Source organism: Gymnoscopelus microlampas (assembly GCF_963454915.1).
Source record: "Gymnoscopelus microlampas genome assembly, chromosome: 21".
In the NCBI taxonomy this organism is placed as follows: domain Eukaryota; kingdom Metazoa; phylum Chordata; class Actinopteri; order Myctophiformes; family Myctophidae; genus Gymnoscopelus; species Gymnoscopelus microlampas.
This window is the reverse complement of record NC_139958.1, coordinates 24,625,516-24,652,438: the sequence shown is the minus strand read 5'-3', so window position 1 is coordinate 24,652,438 and position 26,923 is coordinate 24,625,516. Positions and strand designations below refer to the sequence as shown.

The 26,923-nt window shown below is 40.8% G+C and overlaps 3 protein-coding genes across 3 annotated transcripts in view; 2 read left to right on the top strand and 1 right to left on the bottom strand.

The window, feature by feature from the left end:
* LOC311037879 (rod cGMP-specific 3',5'-cyclic phosphodiesterase subunit beta-like) overlaps positions 1-2,399 on the top strand; it is a gene marked incomplete at both ends in the record, with an annotated part of 13,943 nt that extends 11,544 nt beyond the window's left edge. The window contains 4 exons of the mRNA XM_084047171.1: positions 868-975; positions 1,363-1,472; positions 1,806-1,893; positions 2,244-2,399. Coding sequence (XP_083903297.1) covers positions 868-975; positions 1,363-1,472; positions 1,806-1,893; positions 2,244-2,399 — 462 coding nt within the window. The remainder of the gene's footprint in view (positions 1-867; positions 976-1,362; positions 1,473-1,805; positions 1,894-2,243) is intronic.
* A 5,913-nt stretch (positions 2,400-8,312) lies between these two features.
* Positions 8,313-10,272, bottom strand: atp5mea (ATP synthase membrane subunit ea). Its single transcript, XM_084047057.1, has 4 exons — positions 10,180-10,272; positions 9,331-9,385; positions 8,908-9,006; positions 8,313-8,400 (listed from the first exon to the last, which is right to left on the bottom strand). The coding sequence occupies exons 1-4, from the start codon at positions 10,213-10,215 to the stop codon at positions 8,375-8,377; spliced, it is 216 nt and encodes a 71-aa protein (XP_083903183.1). The 5' UTR covers positions 10,216-10,272; the 3' UTR covers positions 8,313-8,374.
* A 3,471-nt stretch (positions 10,273-13,743) lies between these two features.
* ccdc80l2 (coiled-coil domain containing 80 like 2) lies at positions 13,744-24,250 on the top strand. The gene is made up of 12 exons (XM_084046190.1): positions 13,744-14,503; positions 14,901-14,989; positions 15,575-15,748; positions 16,426-16,577; positions 17,099-17,401; positions 18,282-18,528; positions 19,208-19,364; positions 19,563-19,699; positions 20,964-21,115; positions 21,682-21,785; positions 22,012-22,092; positions 22,569-24,250. The coding sequence occupies exons 1-12, from the start codon at positions 14,197-14,199 to the stop codon at positions 22,886-22,888; spliced, it is 2,223 nt and encodes a 740-aa protein (XP_083902316.1). The 5' UTR covers positions 13,744-14,196; the 3' UTR covers positions 22,889-24,250.
* Positions 24,251-26,923: the final 2,673 nt, after the last annotated feature.

The following is a 26,923-nucleotide window of genomic DNA, read 5'->3' as shown; positions in this document are numbered from 1 at the left end:
AATACCCAGGGGGGTTGTTTCCATTATGGTCCATTGTACTCAATTCATCAGTAATACATACAATACGATACAATACGATACAATACGATACAATACGATACAATACGATACAATACAATACAATACAATACAATACAACTTGTGACACTTGTGTCTAAAGGCAGCTCTCCACCGCACCTAAATCTGTTGGCAAAAATGCCAACTTTTGCCAACACATTACCTGTCTGTTGCAGTCTGTTGTAGTCTGAAGTAGTCTGTTTGGTGGAGTCACCTTAAGGCTGCTGTAGTCACTAGGTCTAGGACTACAATTCCCTTGAATATGGCCCCTGTTGTACACTACATTTGGCACTACGATTCCCTTGATGTGTATCTAGTCACTGGATTGTTGGTCGCAGATGCCTTGGATTGGCTATTGGCTAAGTGATGACACTGCACGAACCCTTTCACTTGTCCTTGTATGCCTAAATAGGGTCAACCGAAAGCTTGCATTAAACTTAAAGCTATCTGCACAGTGCTTTGAGTGTGCAGCTGCTGTTTGTTCTGTTTCATACTGTTTTATTCAGCTCCAGCACCACATCTAAGTTTTTAGTTAAACAGATGAGCTGTTTTATGCACTGTTCCGTTGTTGTAAAAACCTTAAAGCTGCTCCCATTGTGGACTTTTTTTTTTTTTTAAATCCACAATGGGAGCAGCATTCTGGCGTGTGGATTTTACAGTTTTTTCACTGTTGAAGTTTGATCCAGCACCCAACCCAGCAGGACAGGATGTCATGTGTGTGTCTTTCTGTCACTTTGTGACACCCCATTTTTAAAAAACCTTAAAGCACATTCAAAAACTTGACCTTCCCCTTCTTCTGTCTCTGCCCAGCCGCTTGTCCGTTTCATGTACTCACTCATGAAGGGACACAGGAAACTCACTTACCACGACTGGCGCCATGGCTTCAATGTGGGACAAACCATGTTCACACTCTTAACGGTATAGTAGCAATAATGATTTTCACGTACAGTACACGACAATTAGTCCAGGTACTATATGTCACCACTTAAAACCCTCTAGACTTAGTAAACTGGACCCGAGTTGGCTCTGTACTTGAAACGTTTTTTCCGTCTACACCAAATCTCTCTAAAAAAATAGCACATCTACAAACTCACAACGTGTGTAGATCTGCTATTTTGGGCCAAGAATATCGATGCTGGGTTCAAGTGGTTAAACAGAGTCTGATCAAGTATTTAAGTGGGCCCTGGTCCAGAAACTGTCTCTTTCTCATTGTGTGTGTGTGTGTGTGTGTGTGTGTGTATGTGTGTGTGTGTGTGTGTGTGTGTGTGTGTGTGTGTGTGTGTGTGCGCGTGTGCGCGTGTCCAGACGGGGTGCCTAAAGCGATACTACACTGACGTGGAGGTGATGGCTATGATCACAGCAGCCTTCTGCCATGATTTAGACCACAGACCAATGACCAATCTCTACCAGAGGAAGTAAGTCAACCTTTTCTTGTTAATGGCTTGATATACTTTGTTGCATGCAGTGTCATGTACCAAAAATAGCTGATCTACAAGCTCGCAACATGTGGCAGCTTGATCACATATCAAAGCTAAACTTTTATATAGTTACATGGCAGGAAAACAGGAAGAATTATAATATCTAAACATTATGTTCATTGTGCTCCGGGATGTTAGGCAAAGTGAGATAAACCTATCTCTGGACTTTGTTCTAAGACGATTGTGCGGAACCAATTTGAATGCTTTTATCAGAAAAAGACTATCATATTCATATTGTGGTTAAACATTTGTTTCTATCTACCCCGGCAGCTCAGGGAACGCTTTGGCTAAACTGCATGGTACCTCCATGCTGGAGCGGCACACTCTTGAGATTAGCAAGTGGGTCCTGGAGGATGAGGTGAGCATTTAGACTTGTTAGCTTTGTAGCATGCAATCTACTTGTGTTATTAGTCCTGGTGTGAGCATACTTCTCACCCTACTCAACTTTCAACGAGGATATTGAAAATATGCAGAATGTCTGCAAATTTGTGCAAAACAACACTGTATCTGTCGGGTGGAAACCTTGTATGTGCAAAACTGTTACTTTCCAGGAAATTAAAAGGAATAGGAATGAACATTTTTGCGAGTAGGGTAGGATACAGTTTGTCAAATCACCTACAGCAGTTCATGAATCATGCCCATCAGCCACCCTACTTGTAACTCTCTGTTTCTCTTCATCCCCTCTGTTTCATCTCTTCAACTCTATAGATGATGAACATCTTCGAGAACCTCAACAAGCGGCAAATTGAAACTGTCATGCACCTCATGGACGTTGCCATCATTTCCACTGATCTGACTGTGTATTTCAAGTCAGTACCACACCTCACACTCGTCTCGCCCACACTGTTTTGTTTCCTCACATAGTCTTGTGTAGCCAGAAGATCAGAGATCTCCGCCTATTGATATTGTACGTCTCGTCTGGTGACATCTGAATTCAATGAATGGGCTAAAACTGGGTGGAAACTGGGATTTGTTTTTAAACAGCATCGCAGAACCAATGCAAAGACTTTAGGGTGCTGTTTCTTTCCCTTTGCTTTTCCATGGTAACTATTCTGCATTCTACTCCTTTCTTATCTCTTTGCTATCTGTGGCTTTTTATAATACAGTAGTTAATCTAGTTAATCTGCACATTTCCCTGCTTACACACTAGTTCAGGATTGTTGTATTTGTTTATTATGAAATGCGAATGAGGAAATGGTAGACAACAGAATACCAACTCAGGGTGAACAGAGTGATGATATAAGAATCTTGTGTCAGGAGCTACTGTTATTATGTAGTTATTATTTTAAATCGTAATCCATTTCCTCCTACCTAGGAAGAGAAGCATGTTCCAGAAGATTGTTGACCTATCTCACACTTACACAGATGAGAAGAAGTGGATAGAATATATGTCCCTAGAACAAACAAGGAAAGAGATTGTCACGTGAGTGTAACATGCACACGCGCATGCGCACGCACACGTACACGTACACGTACGCAGGTTTGTGGATGTCTTTAGCCATTAAACGTGCAGAGTCGTGCAGTGTCTCTACAAGACACTATGCCAAGCTCATAACATTCAATACAATGTTCAGTTCATTACCGTTTCCAGAACATGATTATTTATTACAAGTTATGTTATCAGTGAAGAGCACATACTGACAAATCTGTTATTTTGATTTCCCCTAGGGCAATGATGATGACGGCATGTGACATGTCAGCTACGACCAAACCCTGGGATGTACATAGCAAGGTGAGGAGCACTAATACCTTCACATAAGAGTTCACGAGCAAGGACCACACAATCATTGAACTAAAAAAAAACTAAAAACGAATGAAGTGTGAGACTTGCAGTAAATAATAATGATAATAATACATTTTATTTGTAACGCACTTTATATTTGAAACAAATCTCTAAGTGCTACATGTTAAAAACAAAAAAAAGAAAACAAGTAAACAATAATGATAAAACAGTGAAATGAAATGAATAACGAGCAGTGGTGGAAAATAACTAAATACATTTTCTCTCCCTCTCTCTCTCTCTCTCTGTGTGCGTGTGTGTACATGTGCGTGCGTGCGCACACACGCACCCCCTGCAGGCTGCCCTGATGGAAGCAGAAGATTTCTGGGTCCAGGGAGAATTGGAGATAAAAACACTGGGAAAGCATCCTATTGTAAGTTTATGTATTTACAGTATGTGTGTATCTACAGCATGTACTCAATGCATTCCTTCGTGCATGCATGTCTTTGTGAGATAGATTGAAGCAAACAAATGATTCCTGGATGTTGAGTTATAGAACATCCAGTGTTTTTGATATGACCATCAAAGTCCACTAGCCCCTAGAGCAATGATTCTCAAAGTGAGGTCCAGGACAGCGAGAAAGCATGTTTATTCTAAAAATCTGTTTCTTTCTTTTACCCCCAGCCCATGTTGGACAGGGGGCAATTGGGAAATTTTCCCAAGCTGCAGTGTGGTTTCATTGACTTTGTCTGCACATTTGTCTACAAGGTAAAGATCTCAGTTATTAATTAAACTCAGTTTTTTTTAAGACCGGTCAGTTGATGGGCTAACATATCTCTTCCATGAGTACTGCCATGCTTCCTTCTGTACATAGATGAAACAGCTGATGGGCATTCTTTGGTAGAAAATAGTTCTCAATTCACTGAGCTCACAGCCAGGGTTGTGGATTATCATGGGAAATGATGTCAGGATTTCTGGAAAGAGACGACTTCTAGTTTCTCGATGGATAATATACATACCACTCTGGGTAAATAATAAGGGGCTGTATGTTTTTATTTTATTTTGGATGAACTGCACAACAATTTTTCATGAAACAGATTTTAGGAGGGTTTCTTTGAAACAGGCCAAAACATGTTGATGACCAATGATCAGTTACAGAGGAGTCTGCAGTCTTGACATTATTTGTTCTAGTCTTACAAACCGGTGACCTGCACCTTGTGGGTGCATTCTTTATCTAATTTCAACTGAAAATACAACCCACAGGTTTTCTTTCAAGCTAAAGATATAAGCTTAAAATCATTTTCACTGAAACAAAAAGGCATCCACGAGCTCTCATTCAAACTGATTTTGGCAGCCGCTTTAGGTTTGTGTAAAGACATGACAATACTGTACACAATCTAAATGTCATCCTTCACTCTTTTGTTTAGGAGTTTGCTCGCTTCCATCCACAAATCCAACCCATGTATGATGGTCTTCTGAATAACAGGAAGCAGTGGACCGCTAGAACGGGAGAATATGCCTCCAAATACCCAATAATCGGTAAAAAGTAGTTCTCAACTCACTGAGCTCACAGCCAGGGTTGTGGATTATCATGGGAAATGATGTCAGGATTTTAACAAATCGTATCTTTTGCACTATGGTAATATATTTGAGGGTTGTCATTTGCTTGTCGTGATTCCACCACTGTTTGCTGCTTGTGGTGACACAACACCTCGAGGGATATTCAGTCAGATAATTCCTGCATTATAATAATCGTTCAACGGAATCATTTTAGCCTGGCAATAGGGTTATCCTTGGAGTATGCTTTCAGAAAAGCATTCAAGTAGACATTGTGAACTAACCAATTACTCTGCATTACAAAATGGTCTATGAAATACAACTGCATTGACTTGATGTATTCTTTGTCTCTAAATAGCCGGTCCGGGTGGAGGCTCCTCGACATGCACAGTGTGCTAGAAGACCAAAAACTAAGCTGTGCACTAGGCAGGTGATGGACTAACCTCAGAATGTAACGACCACCACGGCCAACCAGTTAGTCTCACCTCCAAGGCAAGATAGCAAATGCTGTTAAATTGTAATGAAAGCTGAATATGCATGTCATCATCATGGTGATGAACTGAGGGAGCACCCCGGATATTCATTTGTTCATTTCCTACAAACACCAAACAAGACAATAGTTGGTCCTTGAGGGACTTCACCCATGAGGGCCAACTGAACCAAGAACAGGAGACAGGAGCCTCCATGCCTCGGAACATTACCTGAGGACCATAACCATGTCCATAAGCCACAAGTAGCAGACAGGGCGGAGATGCTTTTGTGCGTGTATTCTAGTAGGTCATGTTTGTAACTGCACCAGGCTGCCACCAACTATTATGACCCAGAACTTTTATACATACCGTATATCTCACCATAGGCATTTGCCAACAGATATTTAACCCTATTCCAGGCAATATGAATTACAACAGAAACACCTATTATGTATATCTGTTATAATGTCCCATTTTAAGCATGAACACGCTCTACCTGGGACTACTTGTGTATTCTTATGATTTCACATATAGTTATTTGAACAGTATAATGGCAGGTCCTTCCACATCAACAATTTAAAAAGCTGTATATTTTTTTTCTATAAAAATCTTTTGAAAATAGCAGATCTACAAGCTCACAATGCGTCGCATCGCAACCCATTGTGACATTGTGAGCTTGAAGTAGATCAAAGTAACTAGTAACTAAAGTGTTCCAAGAATTGTAGTGGAGTAAAAGTACAATTGTAGGGAAGGAAAAAAAACAGCCAACCTAAAAGTAGTCAGTACTTTACAGCCTTCCTAGAAATGTACTTGAGGGAAAGTGAAATATTTGTCTTGGAAATGTACTCAAGAAAGAGTAATAAGTATCAAAGTATTAAAAAAAATACTCAAGTAAAGTACACATCCTCAGAATCTGTACTTAAGTACAGTACTCAAGTACATTTACGTTTTGTGTCTCCAGCAGAGTTTCTAGTGTCTATCTCTCTCTGGAAGAGGTTGCACATGAACTCTGCGGCCGCGCTGAGGCGCTCCAACACACAGGTGCTGGGACTGGGGGTCCCAGACCGCGGGGGTCCCCGGACCCCCTTGTAGATCGTCTATTTTCAAATAGCTTGAAGTGCTCATGTGGCCTATAGTTGCTTCTTTTGGTCTTGTTTTCCTAGACCTGGTTGCTTATTTCTCTCACAAAACATGACAACATTGAAGACAAATAGAGATTTTCGCTGGCCACCACAGACTTTTGAGGAACAGCTGAATTAATCCCTATTCCCTACTGTCGAAATGTCACTGTAAATATATCAAAAATATCTTTCTAGATTACAAATAGATAATTTAACTCAGTGTGATAAGTCTTGAATTGTTTTTGTTGTCGTAGATGAAACATAAGCCCATACTAAGAAACATGTATTTGTCAGAAAATGTTCTTAATTCCAATTTTCATGGATGGGCTCTCAACCATTCAGTTGTATTGATACAATGTATTGGGGAATACATCTTACCCTTTATGCTGCTGATTATTGTAAAGGCACATAATATACTGTATCATAAAGCTCACCTCTATGTCCTCTGTATAATTATTACCCAATAAAGCAAATGTATTTTTATGATACTTTCTGAACTAAGATCTCATTGACTGTATACTTTAGTTTAAATTGTGATGAATCTTTTTTCCCCCCTTACATACATGCACCCCTATTGTTAATGATAATCTTAAGAGTTAGGTTTCCTGTTCAGTTCCTTAGCCTTAACGAGTCAAAGGGCCATTGTTTAATACGAATGCATTGTTGTCTGTGGCCTCACTGGACATGCCTGTTGAACTTGCCTAGGTCGCTGGTGACTCACCTGTGAGCAAAGCGGCTTATACAATAGCCATATCTCAGCACCAAGGTTATTAAGTGTCATAGATTTACAGTATTCAGTCTACCCATATACATACATACATATATCTAAATGGTGGGGGCAGAAAACTAAAGATTTCCCCAAACATACATCTTTTGTAAAAATGTCAATATATTTGCTTTCTGTAGAACCAAATGAAATACTTGACCTGTATAGTATAATCTATGTATTCCTTTTTCTATCAAGCATGCATTGACAAGAAAAAGATAGTGATATGCAAGTAGGGCTGCTTAATGCTTTTCGATTAATTACATAATCGATAAGCACGTTTTGGGCATATTTTTATATAAACGAATCAACGTGTAAAGAAAATCAAATTGATTTTGAAAATTGCCAAAATAACAGATCCAAAAGCTCACTATGCTTTGCATTGTGAATTTGACACATGAGTTTGTAGATCTGTTATTTTTGGCCATTTAAAAAAATGTATTACATTAAAATATTTTGTATAATTGTTCAATAGATCAATTTGATTAACTGTAACACCTCTAATATACACACATATTTAAAAAAAACACACAAAAAAAAAACACAACAGCAAATTGATAAAACAACCACTTAAGACAGAGTAGTGATCAAATTGACGGGTGTATTGTACAATACACATACAGTATTGTCCACACTGCACTTTCTGCCACTGGGCCCTGACCTCAATCCTGGGATTGCTGCTGCTAAAATAGGGCAGGATTACCACCACGCTTTTCCTCTGGGCTCATCTTACACTGGACATGTAAAAACACACAAACACATAATGTCTGCCAGTAAATAGCTAAATATTTCCCAAGATATTCCCTCCTTTGCAGAGATTAAAGCCTTAGTTATACTTAGTTGCGTGCCGCTGTGCACGGAAAACAGAAGATCTACAGTATATGCTTAAGTCTTTAGGAGAGAAGGAGCCACTACAGAATTAGGGGCGTGCTGTTGATCAACAGGGTCTAGGGTGTAAACTGTAAAGTATTACTAAATAAGAAAAAGAGGGGTTTTCTCAGAGTGCTAGACCCAAAATACAGTATACTCACATTTACACACTCACATTGGCACACACCAATAAACGAACACTTAAGTATTACATTACTGCAACTTCCCATCCCCTGAGATTGAGAATCAAATAAAGAAAAGAGGAGACTCCAATAAATGAAAAATAACTTGGTCATTTTATTGACAGAACATTATTATACCAGGTCCATAGGCATTTACTTCAGGATGGTGTCGGAATTTGCTGCAGAGGAGAGAAAGAGATACAATTCTGTCAGTGTGTTGCCCACTAATACAGTGTTTCTCAACCTTTTCAGGCTGCGACTCCCCAAAATAATCAAATTTGAACTGGAGACCCCTCACCCTGACAAGCACTAAAACTGTAGAAGTTGAGGCATTACATTTAGTTTGACTCTGTTCCACAGATAAATATTGTGAAAATAGCAGATCTACAAGCTCACAACACCTTGCGTTGTGAGACATTGTGAGCTTGTAGATCTTTTTGCCCCTGTTATTTGACCAATGTTTGACAGGTTTTTATAGTAGCCTATAGTTTGTCGATTACTTTTGATGCAGTAATGGTCTTTTTTTTTTTTTTAAAGGTAGTCCTTAAATTGTCACTTCACTGTCATCTGGGGACCCCCACAGGGACCTTCCTAGGGGTCCCGACCCACAGGTTGAAAACCACTGCACTAATATAAGCAATTAAATAATATGTAATAGAGAAAGATAGGGGGGGGGGGGGTGTTACCTTCAGACAGCTGTTTGTAGATTCGCTCCTGCTCCTCTCGGGCCTTCTTCTCTGCCTCTTCAATCTCCCTCTCCTCTGCAGCAATGGGCTTCAGGTACTCTGCACGACAGTCATTTGAAGTGTTAAACACACGCTTGAATTCAATGTGCATGATTACACTGCATGTACAACACCAACTGCAGAATTGTTTTTAGGCGCACCTGCTGTTCTGAATCATGTCCATACTAGGAAAGGATGCACATTGCTAATGATAATTTCACATCATTTTCTGGTGTCAATATCTCCTGAACAGTCATCCTCCAAAACTCAGCACATTAATTATTTATGAGTAGTAGTATTTGGACCAAAATTGAGAAATGTTATTGTGTCAATATCTCCCATCCCTAACAGACACGCCGATTCATGCATTTAACACATACTTACCAAACCTCTGTTTGCCATACAACATGCCAAGGAACAAGGCCGACCATCTGGCCGTCTGAAATAAAAGATTCAGCCTGATTAGCCAGTGTTAACAATAACACATCATGATAGCTACTGTAAGTCTAGAACATATATTTTCTGAGCTTTTTAATTTATCTCTCATAAAAGTGACAAGCTTGACATTATACAGTAGCTCAAAACAAGGCAGAAGTGTTTAGATCAAGGTGAGTGGGGGGTAGACTAATTGGAATCTGAACAGGGCTATTTAAAATGGTTATAAGAAGAGTGGGCACTAAGGAAAAGTGGACAGTACATTGGGCTCGATCTACTCCATATTTGCTAAAATGATCAATTGAAACATCTTGACCTTCTATAAACTGTCATGAGCACAGATATTCACTGATTTATGCTTATCCATCCCTCGCCGAAAAATAGCAGATCTACAAGCTCAGAACAACAGGTCTCATCGTGATGCACTGTGAGCTTATTGGCAAAATTCCAACTCTCTAACTGCAGTGACCTTGTGTATAAGTAACCAGGTGTTCGGTAACATGGTTCTATGAGTCTATAATCACAATGACAACATTCCGATGCATCATGTTAAAAGACGACATGTTGAAATGTAAATACTTTGATAGATGAACTACTGGGAGCGATTCCTCTGTTCGAACTGTCAATGTCATCCATGCAGACTATGCTAACAACCGTTAGCATGACTGCTAGCAGGTTGCCAGCTGATTTGCAAAGCAAATGCACGATGTAAAAGGTCAAGTCTCTTACAGTTTACAGCAAATAAGGAATTAAAGGAGACTTAATGCCGTCATATAACGCATGTTGTTGCTGTTTTACCTTGATAAGAGGCGACACTGCGACTGGAGGAACCATGGTGCTCTGTTGCTGCTGCTTCTGTCAAAACGAAGTGAATTTCCGGGTGGGGCGTGGTAAAGTGTGACGTCATAAAGGCGTCAGAGTGTGAGTGGCACCTGGCGTCACCAGTCTTTCCGCAGTCAATGCTATCTGGCCCGCCCATGGGCCCGCCTATATTGCAATATCCTGTCATTATTTTGTTTCCGCATCCTCTGTAGACCGGATATGCAAGTGGCACCCAATGGTTGTGTAGACGTTCATATTAGTCTCTCGAGACAGACTGTTTGTTGACTTAGAATTTTCAAACGCTTCCATTCGTAGAAGAAGCGTTTGGTCTGTCAGTAGACAATACATCCCATACTTTTTTTCAAAAGCTGAGGAGAACTTCCCAAGAAAATGCACATCTACACTGTCATGAATTAGGAAAATTTAAGGTGAGTGACTTCCCAAGCAAATGCATCTTAACACAACACTGTCATGTAGCCCAGTGGTACCTCAAGATAGAAAAGACTATCAACATCAAAAATAGTCAACAAACTATACAATAAAAACTGGTCAAACATTGGCCAAATTGACAAATGATATAAGACAGAGGCAACCATTTTCAAAATAGCTGATTGTGAGCTTGTAGATCAGCTATTTTCACAATATTTATCAGTGGAACGAGCCTAACAAAATGTACCATAATGCCTCAATTCCTACAATTCCAAGTGCTTGTCAGGGTGGGGGGGGGTCCGCAGTTTAAATATGATTTTTGGGGGGTCGCGGCCTGAAAAGTTTGAGAACCACTGATGTAGCCTAAGCCTACTCTGACTGATCTTACATGCATTACCTTCAATTTATGAAACATCAGATTCTGTCTGCAGGTGGCAGCAAAGTCTAAAAATACGAACAGTGATCAATGCCTTTACTGCCTCCTCGTGGTCATGATATGCAAGTGTTTCACCTGACCTACAGACGCAGAGGGGCTTTGTTGTCATCATTAGCCTATGTTGTTTATCCTATTATTATCTGTCATCCACTGTATTTGCACACGCACGCACGCACGCACTCTCTCTCTCTCTCTCTCTCTCTCTCTCTCTCTCTGTGTGTGTGTGTGTGTGTGTGTGTGTGTGTGTGTGTGTGTGTGTGTGTGTGTGTGTGTGTGTGTGTGTGTGTGTGTGTGTGTGTGTGTGTGTGTGTGTGTGTGTGTGTACACACACAGACAGACAGACAGACAGACAGTGTTGATGTTGGTTCATCTGTTTCTACTTATCAGCCTCTGAGTCTGACAGAGGAATGTTTTGTTGCTACGCCTAACTCATTTCAGCTTTTTACCCTAAAGACACTTTGTTTTATTTTTCTTGGCTTTTCTTTCTCTTTTTTATTGTGGTTGGTCACAGCCTCACAGGTGTGGTGATTGGTGATTAAGATGTGACACTGTTTAAAAATGACTGTCTTCACTTTGTGTGAAGGTCTGAGGAAGTGGAAGAGCCATGGTGACTCGAAACGTTACCAAGTAAAATTGCATTTGGGAGCAGCAATACTGGTGTGCAGATTCTTAATCTTCTGTACAAAATATAATTTATCCCATGAGTAAGAAGTTGAAGGTCTATTAGCTCAGTGGTAACAATTTCAGCACTTGTGCAGTGGACTTGGGTTTGAATCCTGGGTAGGACATGAAACATTCGAGAGTGCATCTTTATATAAAATACATTTCTAGTCATGAAATGAGCATGACCAACAGTCAGTGGTTCTGTTCAATACTGTACGTAGACAGTATTTGTTATTAAGATCATCAAGTTAATGCTGCATTGTGCAATGTTTTTGATAGTCACAACAAGGCCTGAAAACAATATCTGCTGTGTGAAGGTTTCATTGAGAAATAAAACTGCTGTTACGGTCAGATCAGTGAATTATTTAGATTTAAAGGGGAATGAAACCCTAAACCATTGAAAAATATATATTAACACATATTTCTGTGCATATGTTGTTTGCTATTTTTGGAGTTAAAAAGAAATTGGCACACCTCATTCAGGCTCATTGGTTATTTGCCATCTCTGTACTTTTGGTCCGATATTACGTACTGTAATACCGGCGTTATTAATATGCCTTTATTGATACATGGTTTCACCGTTGTTATATTGTGTTTGACGAGCTGACAAGAGGTTGCATGCTGCACCGCGTGCACTGTTAGTGTTTAGTTATGTTCTGTCCAGTACGTGCATCAGAAAAGGAGTAATAAACATCGACAGTGTCATCAACAAACAGATAAGAGCTGTTCGAGGATGCAAGAGGATGACCGAGCATTGTATCGCATCTGCAGAGGTCTAGAGCTACACGATCTACAAGTTCACAGCGAGTTGTACTGCCGCACGCTGTGAGCTCGTAGATCGGCTATTTGTTTGGCTTATAACAACATGCCCAAAATAGGTTTAATGTGGGGTAACCTAATTAACGGTACCCTTAATCAGAGGGGATGTAAAGACTGTAAGCAAACGTTTATGGATTTTCTCAGGTCTACAGTACATGTTACAGAATCAGTTTACCCAGAGAAGCAGCCTCCAAATGTTTACACAAAAGAAGCCTGCAACGCGTTTGAACTTGTAGAGAAGCTATTTTCAGTGCATGACACTGGCGCACCGCCGAAGTACAAATCAATTATGACGTGTATAAATCAAGCTTAACTAAGGCATTTTCTGATTTCAGCCAATAATATCACTTGCAGAAATCTGAAGGGAAGCAAAGAAAAACATTTGTCTCTTGCTGGATCTTATTACATGTTATCCCCTTGAGTAAACTAGACCAGCTGTTGTAAAAGGTTATTAGGGTGCATTGCATAACTCTGAGCCACATCATGTTTTAATTGAACTGTCAAACTTGATTCCACATATTGGGGTCTTTTGTGCAAGGCCCCCACAATGAATATTATTGTGTTGACCTGCAGCAGAAGTAAAACCTCGAGTCAACTGATGTTGACATTAAAGCGGTCAAATGAAGCTATCAAGTTCAATGTGTGTTTGCTTTCGCGTGTGGTTGTGTGCATGCATGTGCGTTTTAGAGACTTGTATGCTACTGTATGTGTCAGCTATGAGACATGTGAATCTGCAGTGTGTGCGTACATAAGTGCGTGTGTGTGCATGCATGCGTGTGCGCGCACGTGTGTGTGTGTGTGTGTGTGTGTGTGTGTGTGTGTGTGTGTGTGTATTAGCAGCGCCACACAGAGAGAGTGAGAGAGTGAGTGAGAGGGAGATTCTTCAGAAAGAAAATGCTTTGAAGTTAAAGAAAATTCCAGGAGTTTCCTGTTAACAACGCTTGGCTATAATGTGAACCAGGGGTGTGTGTGTGTGTGTGTGTGTGTGTGTGTGTGTGTGTGTGTGTGTGTGTGTGTGTGTGTGTGTGTGTGTGTGTGTGTGTGTGTGTGTGTGTGTGTGTGTGTGTGTGTGTGTGTGTGTGTGTGTGTGTGTGTGTGTGTGTGTGTGTGTGTGTGTGTGTGTGTGTGCATGCTCGTGTGCAACAGAGGACTTTGCAAAGTCTCCTTCAAGTCTCAGTCTCTCTGGTAGAGAGAACAGGCAGCAGTGCTACAGCCCAGCTGTGTTTGGTGCTCCCTTCTCTTCCCTGTGGAATGCACTCCAGCATTTGAGCTGTTTTTTAAGGATTTTAAATTCTCCAGATGTCAAGACACTTTTGACTTGAAACTGTACTGTTTTTTGTTTAGTTTATTTTTTGTTTTCATCTGGGAGTTCTGGCAGCAAAGGAGGAATATCAGGTCCTAGAACTTTTTCTCTGTCCCTTTTTGAGTCTACAATAAGGATTGGGAAAGTAGGTTAAAAGTTTTAGAAGCCAGGACAACACTGCCTCAGATGCAATACCAAAACCTATGACCTACTAAGAACAAGATCCTATCTTTTTATTGATGGTGATATAGAAGTACACAAATGTGTACAGCTAAAGGATTATTTGTGACTTGATTCTAGCTGATCGAACCGGCTAATCAACAAAACTAGCAGGTTGAAGACAATGTCTATTTTGTATCATTCCAAATGGTTGCTGCTGCTGCTTGTCCTTCTGTGGGGCTGCAACTTCTCAACCTTGCTTGCAGCGCGGACAGGGAAAAGACAAAGCCAGCCCATTGAGCCCAAGGATCATTTCGACCCCAATGTAAGGGACTGGGGAGACTATTCGGACCTGGAGGGGCTGGGTCGGGGGCTAGGGCTGGATGAGGATAGGGAACCAGAGGAAAACAGGGAACCAGAAGAAAACAGGGGGAGAGAGGACCCATCATCAAACCTGGCGCCAGAGCTTGATTTCCTGGCTAACTTCGCTGGTAATTAACTATCCATAATGATTTATTTTTTTAAAAGGTTTTTTCATTGTCCACATTTGGGACAATTGTTAGTTAAAGTTAAATTACAACACTGATGATTTTACTGTGTGCATAGAGTATGTATGTATGTATGTATGTATGTATGTATGTATGTATGTATGTATGTATGTATGTATGTATGTATGTATGTATGTATGTATGTATGTATGTATGTATGTATGTATGTATGTATGTATGTATGTATGTATGTATGTATGTATGTACGTATGTATGTATACATGTATGTATGTATGTATACATGTATGTATGTATGTATTGTATACATGTATGTATATGTACTGTATACAGCTATCTAAGATAAAGAATTATGGAATAATTACCACCCTGTACTCCTCAGGTAAGAAACGATTGTGGGTGATCACAGCTCCATCCCATAGTGACAACTACCTCCGTATGATGGAGAAGCAGCTGGAAGACATGGAACAGGTAGTGTATATATGGATTATCACCTGGGGCATTCATTATTGTCCGACATTGGTTACCAAGGGCTGCAACAAATGCCCGGGGTACTCATTTGTTTTTATACCCATAGCCTTATTTAGTAACAAAGACAAGAAAATAGCATTTGATCACCAGCAACTGTTTTGACATGTTTGATATTGTTCAGTTCCTTCAGCAGTGAGGCCACTCACAGTGAGAGGTAAATGTGTGGTGGCTTTTTAGCTTGGGCTGATTGGCCAACTACTGCTATATCAGCCCTATAGGGCTGATAAAAGTCATCACCCACTCAGTCCTTTTTAGAACTCCCTTTACCTAGGGTAAATAAAGGCTGGGTATGGGATATTAAGATTTGTCAACCATGGAGTTGGAACAGATACAGTTCAGGTGTTGTACACTGATTTATGAACCATGATAGAGATGCATAATGGTTTAACAACATTATCGTCAGTCACCGACTGATTAGATTTTTATTCTTGTTCGATTAACTCTCCCCCTTGTTTCTCTCTGTTCTTTCCTTTTCCTTTTCCTCTTTTTTCCACTTCTCTTTCTATCCACCCCTCCATACAATAGGAGGGCCTGAACTGCCGTCTGGCAGAGAGAGACACCTACATCGTCACCATCATTCAGAACGCCATGATGGAAGGCCGGATCCAGAAGACCACTTTTGAAGGGGAAGCCATAGTAGAGAGTCTAGACCCTGACACTGTTAGCAAACTACTTCACTACCTTGAGCTCACCAACCAGGTAAGTTCAAATGAAGCATATTTAAAAACTAAAGCATATATTGGTAGCCTTGAAAACAAAAATGTTTTCGAAATGATTTTTACAACGCTGCGATTCCTGCTGATATTTTATCTTATTAACATAGTTTAAAGGCATAACTGTCTGGGCACCTAGGCCTGAGAGCGTGTTGCAGGTTCAACTCCCGATCCCGACGACCTTTGCTGCGTGTCACCCCCCCCCCCCCCCCCATCTCTCTCCCCATTTCCTGTCAGTCTACTGTTCCTATCAATAAAGACAGAACCCCCCCCCCCCCAAAAAAAATACTTTCACATAGTTTAAAAGCTATGGAAAAGTGTTTCTGTACACATTTGTAAATGGAAGCATACAGTATAGCCTATATCTGTTGCCAAAAACCTAAAGAAAATGCATTCACAGGCTATTTGCAAACCCACCATCACCTTCCCGCGACCCCGCTTGGTGTCCAGACCTAGAGTTTAAAAAATTGATGATTAGAATGAGACTGTCTGTGTCAAAATAGTCTGGATGCTTGTGTGTGTGTGTGTGTGTGTGTGTGTGTGTGTGTGTGTGTGTGTGTGTGTGTGTGTGTGTGTGTGTGTGTGTGTGTGTGTGTGCGTGTGCGTGTGTGTGTTCCGTGTTATGTTCATTGTCTTTTGGCTCTTTTTCTTCAATCCAACCAGGAGCAGGCATTTTCCATGTTGGTTCTGAAGAAGAACCTGCGGATCAGTGAGCGGTTCCCTTACCCAGTCCGGGTCGAAGCGGTTCTGGAAGTCATTGACCTGTTCCCCATGAGGAAGCTGGAGAAGTTGACACGAAAAGGCTCCCCTTTAAAGTATTGTCAACACATTATTTTGTAATTTTATCTACATACTTTACTCTTAAGCAGTGGTGTAAGTACATTACTTTACTTAAGTACAATTTTGAGGTATGTTTACTCTACTGGAGTATTTCCAATTTGCAGCACTTTTACTCCACTACATCTCAGAGGCAAATATTATACTTTTACTCCACTACAATTATTTGAAAATTTGTAGTTACTAGTTACTTGATTATTATTACAAAAGATACATTATCCACTTCAGCCCTAAATACATTTCGGCCATCTGAAAATAGCCGATCTACAAGCTCACAATGCGTTGCGATGCGACGCATTGTGAACTTGTAGATCTGCTATTTTCAAAAGAGTTTTATACAGTTTATACATTTGAAAACTTGTGAAAAGGGACATTCTACATAATACTTTAAGTTAATTTTGATAGCAATACTTTTGTACTGTAAAAAAACAATTGAGTACTTTTTACACCGCTGCTCTTAAGAAGTGTCTAACTGTCTACTGACGTTTCATTTCATCAGGTGTAAGGTTGCCAAGAAGAGGATTGTGGTGAAAAAGAGAACCGTGAAGAAGAAAACGGGACTTAGCTCTCAGAGGCAAGGGAACGTGACTTCTGTGTTGCACAGGAGACCGCTTGTGGACAAAAAAGTGGTTCTGAAGAACAAGGTCCAGGACATTTTGCGTGGACGCTCGAGGTTTGTCATCCGTAAGCCGCCTACTGTAGGGACCACAGAGGGGAAGGCCTTAAGCAGCGTCCAAAAGGAAACGTCACACAGATCTCCGGAGGGCGTCACCAGGAGGAATGAGGAAGTGAAGACCAACAGGTGCTGGGTTTTCATATTTTTAACCGCGCGTTTTGTTGAAATATATTATTTAGATAAACTGGGGAAGTTCTGCAACACTTTCACTTCATGTCCATAATCTACTGTACCTCTGTTTTTCTAATTGTACATCATGCCCTCTGATCCCATGTCAACTCCGTACAGCACTGGTTCTCGATCTTTTTAGCGGTGCCAACCGCTCTACATTTGACTTTGTCTGTGTGTATGTTTGAGCACGACCTCAGCATGACCCCGTATGTTTGAGCACGGCACGCGCAGTGTGCAGCCACCAGGACGCAGAGTTTAGTAAAACACATTTTTGGAATACATTTACAGGGATATAACATTGTTTCTTTAGTTCATATATAACCCAATTAAATAAACTCATCAAAGGCACCGCTTCCTTCACACAGGGTGTGATTTTTTAATTTCAAGGAACCCCAGTTCGATATGCACTAGTGACTAGACCATGGACCCTCATTTGATAACATTTTTATGGCATGGCTCTGTAGGAGATGTCTGTGTGTGTGTGTGTGTGTGTGTGTGTGTGTGTGTGTGTGTGTGTGTGTGTGTGTGTGTGTGTGTGTGTGTGTGTGTGTGTGTGTGTGTGTGTGTGTGTGTGTGGGGGGGGGGGCTCGATCAGCAGCACATTTATTGTGTGAACTGCCAGTAGGCCAAGAAAGAACCTCAAGGAATTTGTTTTCTCATTTATTTCATATTTAACTTTAATTTTATAATAGATGGAAGTGAATGGAAATATCAATAATTTAGCAGGGGACCCCCTGGAACCTAGGACCCCTGGGAGTCCCTGGACCCCACTTTGAGAACCAGTGATGTACAGTATATACAGTATGCCACTTTATATATGACACCTTTTCTGCAGATACGACTCCCATGTGGAAGGAGGACAGAGACAAGATGGTGTGAAAAGCGGCGACCGTAGAACAGAGGAGCGCGACAAAAAGAAGGACGACTCGCCGGAGAAAAGCGGCTCTAAGAAAAAGGGGAAAGGAAAGAAAGGGAAGAAGGGGAAAGGACGAGGAAAGAAGTCCAACAGAGAGGCCGCTGAGAAGGATAGAGCCGCTTTCAAGGAGTTTGTGCGGAGTTTGATGGGGACGAGGAGACTGATGGTAAACACAGACTAGAGCTTGTATTTTGAATATGTGCGTTTGTACCAGTACAACCTCCTCTCGGTCCATGATAGCATGTATAAATATTAGAAGTGTGTGATTACCATTTCTACATGATCCGGGAGCGTATCTCTGTCATTTTAGATTTCTTTGGCTATTCAAAAATAGCAGATATACAAGCTCATAGAGCGGCACCGAGTGCCGCGCCAAGAACTTGTAGATCTGCTATTTTGGAAAAACCATGAAAATTTGTGCATATTTTTGAATATATATACTACAAACGTATGTTGCTATATCAGTGGTTCTCAGACTTTTTCATGTCAAGGACCCCCAAAATTACATGTGTTTGGCCGCGGACCCCCATCTCAAAATATTTAGTTCCATGGAGGGACCCCCAAAAGCAAAGATTTGAGATTACAAATGTCCGCTTTAAAAATATATATATTAAAAGATTTTCACAAATGTTCAAGATTTAAAAAACAAAATGCTGATCTACAAACTCATAGTGGTGCCGCGCATTGAGCTTGTAAATTTGCTATTTTTGAATAGCCAAAGAAATCTAAAAGGACAGAGATGCGTTCCCGGATTGAATGGGTTAAGTTTGTGCATGTGTTTATGGATGTGTGTCTGTGTTTGTCATCATTGCTGATTCCACTGAGTTTGCTGTAACCCTTAACAGGTGATCTCAACGCCCAGCACTCATGCAACCCTGTACATTCAGCAGAAAGAGGAGAATGAGAAGCGACATTGTGACTTTGCCACCAGGAAGATCACCATGGCAACCATTGTGGGTGGAGGCCATGGTGCAACCCTCACCCTGCAGCACTACCAGCATGGTATGAAAGTGTGTGTGTTTTCATTTGTATGTTTGTAAGTCAGCGGTTCTCAAACAAATAGATTTCTGAATGATAAGCATAAAATTGATTTCAAGGCCCTATAAGGGGATATTTTTACACTCTCAATGTTACATTATGGCTCAGGTTTTTGGTGTGTACCCATTAAAACGTGTGTGTGGATGTGACTGTGTGTTCCAGACTCTGAACCACCTCTAAGTGGCCTTCCAAAACTGCCTACTGATGCAGACCTGATCTCCCTGTTGAGATCAGAGCTTGGACTGTCCTCGTCTGACCTCTTCTCCATGACTGTCACAGACTATGACATCAAACCCAATGTAAGGAGGCCTCTGATTGGCGGGTTGTCTGACTAGTTTTGATGCCATTTTCTCCTTACTAACAGAAAGGGGGGAAATAGATTATTCACCACCATAAATAATAGATGTTGGGATGATGAGAAGAAATAAATAGCAACACTGTTACACAGTAAAATTCCAGACAGATATACAGACAATTCATATAAATTACCTTCTAGTTCTAGATCCAACATACTGTAGTGTCTATTAACCAGAATCATGCTCACTCAAACCCCTACAACTGCTCCAGAATGTTGCAGCACACCTGGTCTTCAACTTCCCTGCAGTTTCATGTCACCCCCCTTGTGCATTCCCTTCACCGCATCCTGTTCAAAACAGGTGATGACCTGAAGTTCAAGGCGATCAAGGGCATGACACCCCTTAACCTCAGGGCGTGAGCAGTGAGCACCCCTTCCCGCACACTTACCATAGGTCAGCTTCCCAAACACCCTGGCAAACCTGTCTAGACTCTTCTCCCTCCTGGCTCCCAAACTGTGGAATGAACTCCCCCCTCAGTCAGGACCACAGACTCACTCCCCATGTTGTGCTGCAGTCTGAAAACTCAAATTCAGGCTCTAGTACCTCACCCCCTAGCACTGCTCATTCCTTGTTGCCTATTTTGATAGATTATACTATGCACAGTATGCAGATGGTTACTTGTGCATGTGCACACATGCTACAGTATGTATGTTATTTAAATGGCATGTTTACCTGATATGCTATAGTTACATTGATCAGAGCAAAGTAAATGGTTTCATGGATGATACTCGTTCATTTGATATAGCGCCAGGAATGTGATTGGGGATGTGGTTGTCATGGTAACATGTGTGTCTTTACTTAAACCACTTCAACCCCAGCATCCTTAATGTGGGTAAGGCATTCACAGAAAATAGGAGATCGACAAGCTCGCGACGCGTTGTGAGCTTAGAGATCGGCTATTTTTCAGCGAAAGCTTTCCCCGCGATAACACAAAACAGAAAAGACACTAGTATTGAGCCCTGGGGGGACTCTGGTTACCCATATGGGTTTCACCTGGATGTCCAGGTGCAAGTGCTTCTTGTATAACTCTGCTGGTCCTTCAGTAAACTGTTTGCGCTGCACTAGGCCTACCTCTGGTGTTTGTGGCGTTTTGTGTGTACCCTTTTACCTAAACTGGCGTAGGGTTTATGCTATTTACTCCGATCTTGATCACTCTGGATCTGCTAGATGTCTGAATTGTAAACCGTTAACTGTCTCCGTCCTCCAGAGAGTGTTTGAGGCGCCCCCATCACCCATCGCTCTGTTGGAATACATTGACAACTTTCAATCACGGCGGCCAGAAAAGGAGAAAGAGAAGATGACTCCTCCATCCTGCTCCAAAACCGAGCAACAGCCTGGTGCTGAGAATTCACTGCTTAGGTATATATTACAGTATATATCACACCTCATTGTATGCTGCTGTTAACAATGATAGCCGGTATAATGGTGCTGCCAATTTCCAGGAGTTCCCCTTAGTTATAATTGTCTAACTTTAACCACATGAACGCTAGCGTTCATGTGGTCTTTTGCACACCACTACTAAGTTATCATAGAAAAAATGTCTTTTGCACACCACTACTAAGTTATCATAGAATCCCACAAATCTTTGTTTACATATCTCTACTGTATACTTTTTGAAATATAAAATGTAACTTTTCTTTTTTAATGGAAGTAAGGGGCTCGCATTGCCCACATCTTTGGCGTGGATGATGTTATTGGCTAGACTCTCAGAGCGAAGCCGTCTATAAGGAAGTGAACGGTGGTCGAAACGTGCTGAAACACCTTGCCCAAATATGGAATCATTATGTCATACCGTAAGATACGTCATAGATGACTGGCATCAGAGTTCCCCATGAAGCCACGCCGTTAATGGACCCAGTCTTGTTAATAGTTCATAGAAGTCTTCAAAATGTGGTTGATTGTTACACAGATGTTTGTGTCTATAGGTTCGTGTCTAAGAGGAGACTGCTGCTAATCTCCACTCCTTCTGAAGATGATTACTCCTACCAGCAGCAGCTTTCTGCTCTCAGTGGACAGGAGTGTCCAATGGGTCAGTTATATACCATACCTACAGTGCACTTTATTGTAATATTCCTTTAATATAACCTTAGTTCCAGTCAGTGTCTACTCACTGGAACTAAAGACAGGTCATTAATCCTATAGACCTAATTAGATTACTATTGTGTGCATCTGATCTTATGGATCATAGTTAGACATGTATGTGTGGATACAGAGGAGAGGACAACTTTTGATCTAATAAATTGGTCTGTCTACAGGTATACGGCACTTTGCCTTGTTAAAGCTAGTTGGATCGGCAGCAGGATCCTCAGGAACTGTGGAGTTGTTTCCCCTCAATGGTGAGTTGCATTGGATACACTATACAACCCGAATATTAAAGGGATAGATAGTTCACCCAAAACATGACTTTCTTTCTATCGATTAGTCATCCTATGGAGACTTGAATTCATGGATGTGTTTTTGTTTTTGACGCATTCCTAAGCCAATAATTTGATAATAATGACCAGCGGACCGACCGGCAGGCAGCGGTTCCGGTAGAAGACACAACGGAGACTCTTTGTGTCTCCTACCGGAACCACTGCCGGTCATCAAATTATTGGCTTAGGAATGCGACAAAAACCATCAGCGCCCATACCTGAGGTGGGTTTGGCGAAAGGGCCTACTCTGTGTGGAATTTGCATGTTCACCCCTGGCATCAAGTTATTATTTAATTATTTGAATGATTAGAATTTCGTTCCACTATTTAAAACTATTTGTTATGGCATGAGTCCTTTCTAATCTTTTCCCCCCAAACTCTCCTCCGCTCTGCATGCAGGGCGTAGCCAGACGCAGCTGGAGCCCCTGTCCCGCGACGTGGTCAACAACCTCAGGGAACAGCTGAAGATCAGCAAGGATTACTTCAGCATGCTGGTGGTGGGGAAGGACGGCGACGTCAAGGCCTGGTTCCCGTCGCCCATGTGGTCTCTGGAGAACATCTACGACCTGGTGGATTCCATGGAGCTCCGTGTCCAGGAGGAGAAGCTCCAGAGGAGCCTGGGCATCCACTGCCCCGAGGAGAGAAGAGGAGGAGCCGGGGGAGGGTACGAGGAGGAAGGAGCAGAGGACAGCTATCTGTATCACCGGACGCAGGACTGAGGAGGAGAATGAGCAGTGGTGGGGGAAGTGCTCTGATTCTTTTTTTTTGCTTAAAGTCACAATACCACAATGTGGTGTTCAAATTCTACTTAAGTGAAAGTACAACATTGATTGGCATCAAAATATACTTAAACTACCAAAAGTAAAAGTACTTATTATGCAGAATGTCCCATTTCAGAAGTGTTAAAATTTTGTCCAAATCTTTCAAAAGTCTTTCGAAAACAGCAGATGTGCAAGCTCACAATGCGTTGCGATTTGACACGTTGTGAGCTTGTAGATCGGCTATTTTCGAACAGCTTAAGTATTCAATAAGGCTTAATTGGTAATTTGCCAATTACCAATAGGGTAAGGCAGTCATCATGTTACAATATGGCAGACTGCATTGGTGCTTTGGCTGCCTTATAGAGAGGATGGGGAACATGGTGATGATCATCATGGTATTATATAAAATATACTGGGTAAAGTGTGTCACTTCAGTTTGTAAATGAACTAAAGTGGAGCTAAATGTAATTGAATGGCATGAGCTGTTTTTATATTCTGTTGTATGATGGTTTCGCATACTAAAAATAGTAGATCTACAAGCTCACAACGCATCTCATTGCAACAACGTGTTGTGAGCTTATCGCTCGTTATTTTTGGTGCATGACACCATCATACAACGAGGTATAAATCAAATATTCATGTTTTTTTGATGAGAAACATGTTTTCGTGTCACGCGGAACATCACGCAGAAAAGCATGAGATGTTTATGTTTGTTGATTGCAACAACAATGGAACAGGAAGAATATTCTTCCAAATAGGTTGTGCTTTTTGGCAAGACTTCTGTTCAAACCCTTTAATCCAAACAACTTTGCTGCGTGAGAAACACAAATGGAAAATCACTTTGTTGAAATATTTCAATCATGAAAATGAAACTGCTTGTACTTCAGTTTTTTGTTTTGTTTTACAATAAATTGTATTTTGTTTAGCTATGAAGTGAACATCTGTTTTTAAAGGCTTGCCGTCTGCCTGGTCTGCCGTGACATTATACACGTATACGGCAGTAAAACAAAGAGTTTATGACACTTGCCTCAGGACATGCTTCATGGCATTTACTTTAAACAGCAGTACTTAACATCTGCAAACCTTTTCAGCTGGTCAAAATGAATACTAAATCCCCATAATCGTCATTATCAAAGTCAACAAGGCAACCTAGAAGAGTACATAGTTGGGGTGCCCGGTGGCTCAGCCAGATATACCGTAATGCTCCACGTGAGCGCAGGGACCAGGGTTCAAATCCGACCCCCGTCTCTCCTCTCTGCCCTTGGTTTCCTCCCTCACACTGACCTGTCTAAAATAAATCACACAAATGCAAAGAAAAAAGAACTGCATAGAATTGAGTCATGTGGCTTGTCACCTTAGTGTTTAAAGCCAAAGTTGGCTGTGAGTTTTTACCCCCTCTAGTGGACACATACAGTACATGTATAAAATAATCTAAAGCTGTATTAATCCCCGGAGGGAAATTCTGCTGTCATAGCAACAGCAATAATAATGAAACACAAGAGAGGTTCTGTAGGCCTATACAGTTAAGAGTAAAAAATAGAATAGCTACGCTTAGATAATTAATCTTAGGTTCTGCAGCTAATAATCTGCAATGGGTCTCTGAATGAATGTATACTGTGCAGTATATCTGTGCACTCTATGAACAGTGAATATATACTGTATGAATTAATATATCAACAATGAAAATATGAATTAAACAGATACAGTGTATCGCCAATGAATATGGATGGATTATGTACAGTATCAACAATGAGTATTTTAATATACAGCATGCACAGTCAACAAGTAGCCCATACTGTATGCATGATCTATTTAACCTATCAACAATGAGTGAATGATTGAATAAATATATACAATCTATCAACTGTAGGCTATGAATGAATGGATGAATGAACTTGGAAAAGTGTGCTCCTCGGAACACATGGGTTGCCTACCCAGAGCCCGAAATTTGGGTCATAGCCACTTGGAATGGGATCTTGATCTTATGACCCCAGAGATAATGTGTACCGATTCGAGTTTTGGACAAAATCTGTACAAGTAGTAGCAAAAACTGTTTTGAAGAAGACGCACTATGGTAGAAAATCTAATCGGACACAAACAGGGCCTATACGTTGCATCATGATCCAAAGAATCCAGGGAAAAAGAGTGCAAAGTTTCCCAGCAATCGTGCGCTGCATTCATGATGACTAGCATTTTGTGAAAAACAGCCACCCCCACAAACTTTGGAATCCAATCTTAGCCAATCAGAATGGAATAATAGTCTGTAGTCGTGTGATCAAGACGTATCTGCCATATTTCACATATTATGTGAAATGTGGCAGATACGTCTTGATCACTCGACTACAGAGATAATGTATACCGATTTACTTGAGGTTTGAACAAAATATGTAGGAGTAACAAAAAAAACGTGCAAAAAATTGTCTCATGGTGGCGCTATAACTGGTGAGAAATTTGGGGCAGAGTTTTTACTTGACCTCCAAGGAGTGTGCGTGCTATGTTTCATGTCGATCAATCCAACTGGAAATTAGCTGCTCACAGAAATCTGCCTGTTACAGCACCACCATGAGGTTGAAAACTAAAGTGTGGAAATGTGTGTGCAAAGTTTCACGGCAATCGGACGCTGAGTTCATGATTTGAGGCATTACGTTCAAAACGGGCCACTCCTGCAAACTTTAGAAGCCAATCTTAGCCAATCAGGATGGAATATGAAAAATCTGGTCCGGCTTGATCACTTGACTATAGAAGTAATGTGTGCCAATTTACGTGATGTTTGTACAAAATCTGTAGGAATAATATAAAAAAATTGGTTTGCAAAGATTGGCTTCCTGGTGGCGCTCCAACAGGCCGTTGTGAGAAATTTGGGGCATACGTTTTTACTTGGCCTCCAAGGAGTATGCCCCAAATGCCGATTGGTCCAACGGTGCAGGAGATTAGCTAATCAAAGACGGACTGTCGGATGGACACACGGACTGACACACGGACGGACAGGGGCGAAAACATAGTCTCGGCCACGCCTTCTGTCTGGCGGAGACAATGAATGAATAATTGAATGAATGAATGACTATATATCTATCAACAGTGTGTGAATGAATGAATTAATATATGTACAATCTATCAATAGTATGTGAATGAATGAATGAATGAATGTGTATATATATATATATGTATATATATATATATATATATATATATATATATATATATATATATATATATATATATATATATATATATTCTATCAACAGTATGTAAATGAATGAATGAAAATACGTACAAAGTATGTGACAAGCTGTAGATTATTTAGTTTGTTGTCTGAAGAATCAAATTCATATTGTTTAACTTAATATACTTTATCTGAACATAAAACATGATCTACTACACTACAATATGTATTATTCAAAGGTTTGTGATGCCACAAATCTCTCACTTTATAGCTAGTTCTACATTCTTATGGGCAGAACTGGCTGTTAGTAATGCAATGGAGGATGTTTTACCTGATTACTGCAAATATGTGCGGTAAAGGTCTATTTTTTTCAAAAGTTAAATTGGCTCTTGACTACACAGCTGCATGAGGAAGAGCCAGAGGCTCCAAATGACCAGGCTTTTTTAAGAACATGTGTTTGCAGTCTGTGAACTCTGCTTGGCAGATATGTGCAGCACACGGAAGTGAAAGAGAAGAGTTCTATTTTAATAAAAATAACATGTCCATTAATGGAAACCCCTCTCTTATTCTTTCAGTTTCTTTTCTCTTCTTCAAATCGCTGACTATTGTCTGTGCTCCTGTCCGTGCAGGTCACACTACTCTAGGCCTGGACTATTTATTTTGTTTATTTCAAGCAGTTTTTTTGTGATGCCTTCAGAACTAATGCTTAATTCATTGCTACTCTATACACATGCCAAAAATGCCCAATCTAAGCTCACAACACAAAGTATAAACATATATTATTGTAGTTTCTTATTGTCTTTACTCACTGCTTTAATTGTATGGGTTGT

Bases quoted from the DNA above. Each gene is read 5' to 3' on its own strand.
- atp5mea (XM_084047057.1), bottom strand. From the start codon at position 10,215: ATGGTTCCTCCAGTCGCAGTGTCGCCTCTTATCAAG. The intron at 9,386-10,179 runs GTAAAACAGCAA...CTTTTATTTCAG, and splicing joins CAGTGTCGCCTCTTATCAAG to ACGGCCAGATGGTCGGCCTT. The intron at 8,401-8,907 runs GTAACACCCCCC...TCTCCTCTGCAG, and splicing joins CTACAAACAGCTGTCTGAAG to CAAATTCCGACACCATCCTG.
- ccdc80l2 (XM_084046190.1), top strand. From the start codon at position 14,197: ATGTCTATTTTGTATCATTCCAAATGGTTGCTGCTGCTGCTTGTCCTT. The intron at 17,402-18,281 runs GTGCTGGGTTTT...CCTTTTCTGCAG, and splicing joins GAGGAAGTGAAGACCAACAG to ATACGACTCCCATGTGGAAG. The intron at 21,786-22,011 runs GTCAGTTATATA...GTCTGTCTACAG, and splicing joins TGGACAGGAGTGTCCAATGG to GTATACGGCACTTTGCCTTG.